The sequence below is a fragment of the Fragaria vesca genome, unplaced genomic scaffold, assembly GCF_000184155.1.
Source record: "Fragaria vesca subsp. vesca unplaced genomic scaffold, FraVesHawaii_1.0 scf0513033, whole genome shotgun sequence".
Classification (NCBI taxonomy): Eukaryota; Viridiplantae; Streptophyta; class Magnoliopsida; order Rosales; family Rosaceae; genus Fragaria; species Fragaria vesca.
In genome coordinates this window covers 12,805-18,573 of record NW_004443429.1, presented here as the reverse complement: position 1 = coordinate 18,573, position 5,769 = coordinate 12,805, and the positions used below count along the sequence as shown (strand labels likewise).

Sequence of the window (5,769 nt, the reverse complement as noted above, 5' to 3'; positions counted from 1 at the left end):
GAGAGAGAGAGAGAAAAGTTAGCTGAGTGTCTAATGAAGAAACTGTTGAGAAAAAAAATGAAACGTAATATCGAGCTTGATGAACATAAAATGTCTAGAACTTATTACCAAGTTCCAGAAGAGTTTTGTTCGGTAATATATAGCCAGTACTTTCATCCTCTGTGCGAGCAACAACATCACGCCACTCACATAAACCCTGAAAGCAAATTTACGAGTGCATGTACAGTAAGTGACGTATGGCAATCCTCCAAATAAAAACAAATTTATAAATGCATCTATATTAAGTAGACATGTATACCCATTTATATACAAATATCTTAGCAGATAGCCTAACACTTAAATTGACTCATAAACAATAACAGGGAACAAAGGATTATTAACTTATGAATGTGCCAAAGTACTTACAGACGCTGCTCATTTATGACCGTTTATTCCTAAACGCTAGGTCCTGATATCAAATTTCATCTAATTGCAAATAAGAAAAAGATAAAAGAAAAAAAAATAATTCATCTAATCATTTTAGTTTTTGACATTTAAACTACTCTCCTGTGTATGATCATTGGTGGTAGATGGTGTAGTTAAATCACACAACTACGTATTGGAAAAGCAGCTGGGATATCTTCAGTATCTATTTTAATTGAGGTCAATATAACCCAATGTATATATTTGAATTACTGAAGATTCCCATAAGGAAAGCAACTTATGGAAACAATGGCAAGCTGCTATGAATTAAAAACTAGCACCTTACATGTCTTCAGTATTTTGACTATTTTCAAATACAGGTCAAGATCAACCCAATGTAAATTACAGATGACCCATAAGAGAAGCAACTTACAGAAACAATGGCAAGCTGCTGAGAATTAAAACAAGCACCTTGCAACCTGTATCAAAACCAACACCATAAAGAATATGCATAAATGGAAGCCATTAACATATACTATATACTGATCGGTTCTAATCTAACAGAACTAAACAAGAGTGAAGCATACCCATATATGTGGAGATACGAATTCTCAGTGAAAACTTCCTTCTCATAGAGATGCATGCATATATCATAACTGCGCCTGTAAACCTGTCAAACATAAGAGTCTTCATTAGAACTGTTTACATTATATCCATGTGAATAACATTTTATGACAACAATAATGACGATTAATAATAACCATTTCCAAACTATATTAACTACTTTACAGTGAAGACATTTTAGTTTACCTACACCAAAAGTAGAAAAACATTAATACAGACAGTCATCCGTCTTCATAAAACTTTCTTGTGCCACATTTACAGCACATAATATAGCAACAGATGAGGCATTTACACATTGGATAATGCTAAAAAGACCTGATGATGTCTGAATAATGATAAAATGCCACAAATATGGTTTAAAAAAGGTCCACCAAAATTTGGTCTGTTAGCACTGTCCTATAAACAAATTCTTTAAACATTTCTTCCATCACGGGACCTAGAAAACGAGGTAATAACATCATGTTTGTAACTTAAAAGCACCAAATACTCCTAAGTCAATGAAACTTAGAAGATGTGGAAACCTTTCATTATCAGGACTCGTATCCATAACAGATTCCCGAGTAATTCTTCTGGACTTGTAAGACAAGATTTCTACTGCAAAGTGTATTCGAGTACTGCTGCAAACCTACATGCCATAGAAATAATATTCCTATGCTGAACAGAAATTTTGACAACTTTAGCCTTACAAACACACAATATTAAAGCAGCTACCAAACTTGAAAAGGAATTTCCTTCAACTTGCCAATTGGCTAATACACAAGAAAACACAGCTACCAAAAAGCACCAGAACCGGCATGAATCCAGAATACATATACTAGATGGGCCCAAAAAGTGATGTGTTCCTCCGCCTTTTCCCTTACACTCCAGGTCATTCATAACTTCAATTCTTGATAACTGAATTTTATGACCGCACAAGCCACCATCAAGAAAAATAACGCCACCTTCACACCCCAAGGAAAAATGACCTAAAGATTAATTTGCAAAACACTGTTTAAGTTCCTTCTCTATCAGGTGTGACAACCACAAATTACACATGCCAAAAGAGCGCCACCTGTACAAGCCTATTAAACTAACCTAGTGAAAGAGAATTTACTTGACTGAGTACTGGTTTGACTCGGAACAATTAAACTAGAGAATCTAATTCAGGAGAATATTTACTCCATCTAAATTTTTTTATCCCTTTACCTATATTATACATCATCAAAGGTTCTCAATGCATATCACGGCCAATGACTAACAGAAGTGAAGAGGTTATGGCCACTGTCCTGAAGCCTAAGGTCAAGTGCACCACAAATATACACAAGGGACATGGATTTTTACAAAAACGATAAACATAAACCATGACCCGTACCTCAACATTGAAAGTCACATAAGCACATGCCTTGTTGACAGTTCAATGATGAAAATTGTCCAGAGGGCAATTAAGATGAAATCGACGAGCTGTTACCACTTATGGCAAAAATTTGAGTTCATGTACCAAATTTTTAATTCAAAACAAGTTTTGATACATTTTTCTGATAATTTAACATATATAACAACTACTATTATTTAAATAGAAAAAGAAATAACACTGTGAGTTATAACTACCCAAAACTATGCTTATCTATATGATTACATCTTCCTAGAACTGGAACAGCGAGCAAATAATCATGATTTATAACCACCAAAACCATACCAAAATGCAATAAATAAAATTATTAAAAAAAGATGCTTATCCATATGAGCAAGAACAAAATTAGCAGTTAGATACAATACATGTAAAATAAAAAAATAGATAATTACAAAAATACTACACAGTACAGGTATTTAGAGTATAAGCATGACATCGTCATCGAGAATAGTGTATACCTCTACTAAAGGAGCATCGGAGTTTTCAGATTCCTTTGGCAGGGAAGATAACTTTGCTCTCATTAAATCATATATGTATAACAGATAGTGTGTATCTTCTCTGGCATATCTGCTCAGATAAAGAAATTTTATGATGTAAAACAAAATCTGATGAAAACTTTTAATATTGTATAACTCCATCCTAAAAATGTCATCTGTGGTAACACGGCACAAACATAAAATGGAATTTCATACCCATTCCAAGCCTATAACCCGCAAAACAAACAGGGCCTCAATTTTCAATCAACTAGACATGCACAATATTGAGGTAGAATAAGCTCAACTAACAAACTATACACTTGTGTGTGATCAACTTATACATATAACAAAAACCATGTTATTACCTGACCATCTCTTTGGTAAGAGGGCGGAATCTCCAGTCTGCGTTCTGGTATCTGCAAAGAGAAAAGAGTAGTCAATTGTGAACTATGAGAGGAAAGAGCAGTCAACGAAGCAACAAGAATGAAAAAAAAAAATCTACAAGATTATAAGTGGAAGTTTAACTAGAACACTCACTCTTTGTTGGCAGAAACATCACAATAATGTTGCAAAAGAAATTCCAAACTATTTCTCTCCAATTTCAATACCCTTGAAGCCTGAGGATTAAGAAAGATTCACCTCATTTGATTAGAAACACACAATGAAGAGTAAAAGATTATTTAGAAATATATAAAAGTACATATAGAAAGAAACACTCCTAAAATATATATACATATATATATATGAATAAATAAACCCTACAATCTTCCAAACCAAAATGGCTAGCTACAAAAAGAGTATTTTAAATATAAGAACAGCATCAATTTGTTCAGTGGTTCGTGATACAATACCTGGCCGGTGTCAAACAAATTGCAGATATAAATGCCAAAATCACGTTGGAGCCACACAATATCTCGATCTGCTCCATGCATCACCTAATTAACTACATTTGATTAAATATTATCTGAAAAATGTAGCTACAAAGCCAGATATCCACATGCAAGAAACAAACCTTTCTCTTAGAAGGGTCCTTGAAAACTTCCCTAAGGTAAGGACCAATATGAATTCGAAGCTTCAGAGTATCTACTACAAAATCTTCGGTTCTTGTAGAAATTTGCATCAAACAAGTCAATCCTTGGAAGGATCGATATTGGTTGTGCTCCAAATCAACCTAGAAAGAGAAATATAGAAGTTAACCAACATCATAAACAGTGTTACTTTGAGAGTTTTTTCAAGCACCACAACTTTGTTAATAACTTTGACACAACTGATAAAACTGACAGTGTAGAAACTGAGTATCAATGGTAAATAAACAGCAAGTAACATATATAATTAAGCTCGAAGTTTTACCGCAAATTCATTAACCCCGCGTAACTTAGCTGCAAGCTCCTTCAAATCCTTGACCTCCTCCACAAATTTAAATGGAGTAGCCTCTAAGTCCGGCGGTTTTAGAGGCTCATCCTCCCCAACATCATTGCCAACAAAATCAAGAACTGAGAGCTTTTCCTTGATCAATAAAGAAAGAGAATTAGTCCCGAATTGTTTGAACGGAATGAAATGATAAAAAAGGCTTACTTACTAGGGGATGAAGAAATCGTTGGGCATCGTCACTCCTCTCCAACCAAACATGCTCAAATGGCTGGTTGGAATTATTAACCAGAATGTTGAACTCCTCCTGAGGCTTCCGAATAGAGGGCACGTGAAAAGAGACCTTGGGCTTGCTGATAGTCCTGGCGTCCTTCTTCTTCTTCCCACTCACCAACTGGAAACCCTCTTCGTCTTTCTTCTTGAACTCGTCCAGCGACGCGTCCACTCTCTCGAGCACGTCGTCGTTGACATTCACCAGCCAATCATAGGCGTCGTCCAAATCCTCCTGGGGAAAAGCCATCTCTGAGATTGCGGAGGAGCCGATGGATTGGAGCATGGACTGGGATTGGCGTGCCATTTCTTCAATTGGGACTTTGAATTCGTCGAAATTGCGGTAGTAATAGAAGTCCTCTCTTGAAGGGATGGCCCGCGAGGAGTCGGAGAGGTTGGAGACGGAGGATGCGAGACGGCCGGTGGCTAGGTTTTGCGGTGGAGGAGACTCTTGGTTCATGACGATGCCTAGCTTAGGGTTTTGCTAGGGTTTCAATTCTTCTGGTGTGATCGGAGGCCGCCAATTTCGTTAATATGGAGTTAGTTACGGGATGTCACGTGACTTGGATGCCGTGAAGAACTTGTTGTGACTTGGACGTCACGTGACTTCTGCTGCTTGCTTCACAAAACAAATATGAAAAGGAGTCAGAGACTCGAAGCACACATAGATCATAGATGCTCGATTCCTGTCAAACACACATTCACTCTAGACAAATGGAAGCCAGATTAGGAATTTGTACGAGTTACCCAATTGGGAATTTGGGAATTTGGTTTATGGATGTTGTATAAGTTACCTAATTATGTATACAGTCCCCTTTTAGAGTAGGATCCCTTTTTGAAATTAAAGTAAGAGACTCCTTATTTCGCTTACTTTCATGTCGTATTTCCACATCTCAACCGTACAATGTCTAAAACACAGTGTGTAGATCATTCCTACAAAGTTTCATCAAATTTGAAGATCATTTGGGTACTGAATTAGATTAAATAAATCAACAGAACAAAAGTTGTCCAAACTAAACCGTTCGTGTAAATTACGATTACGGAAGCCTAAATGATCTTCAAGTTTGATGAAATTTTGTATAAATCATCTGCACACTGTGTTTTAGATATTGTACGGTTGAGATGTGAAAATACGACCTGAAAGTGAGTGAAATAAGGAGTCCCTTACTTTAATTTTAAAGAGGGATCCCACCCTGGAAGGGGACTATATATATATATATATATATATATATATATATA

The 5,769-nt window shown here is 36.0% G+C and overlaps 1 protein-coding gene across 1 annotated transcript in view; it reads right to left on the bottom strand.

The window, feature by feature from the left end:
* Positions 1–4,970, bottom strand: part of LOC101301743 (exosome component 10-like) — a 7,669-nt gene extending 2,699 nt beyond the window's left edge. Inside the window, exons 1-10 of the mRNA XM_004309691.1 lie at positions 4,472–4,970; positions 4,243–4,398; positions 3,905–4,063; positions 3,744–3,827; positions 3,430–3,509; positions 3,258–3,308; positions 2,875–2,983; positions 990–1,072; positions 836–881; positions 109–196 (exon numbers count right to left, since the gene is read on the bottom strand). Coding sequence (XP_004309739.1) covers positions 109–196; positions 836–881; positions 990–1,072; positions 2,875–2,983; positions 3,258–3,308; positions 3,430–3,509; positions 3,744–3,827; positions 3,905–4,063; positions 4,243–4,398; positions 4,472–4,837 — 1,222 coding nt within the window. The 5' untranslated portion in view covers positions 4,838–4,970. The remainder of the gene's footprint in view (positions 1–108; positions 197–835; positions 882–989; positions 1,073–2,874; positions 2,984–3,257; positions 3,309–3,429; positions 3,510–3,743; positions 3,828–3,904; positions 4,064–4,242; positions 4,399–4,471) is intronic.
* Positions 4,971–5,769: the final 799 nt, after the last annotated feature.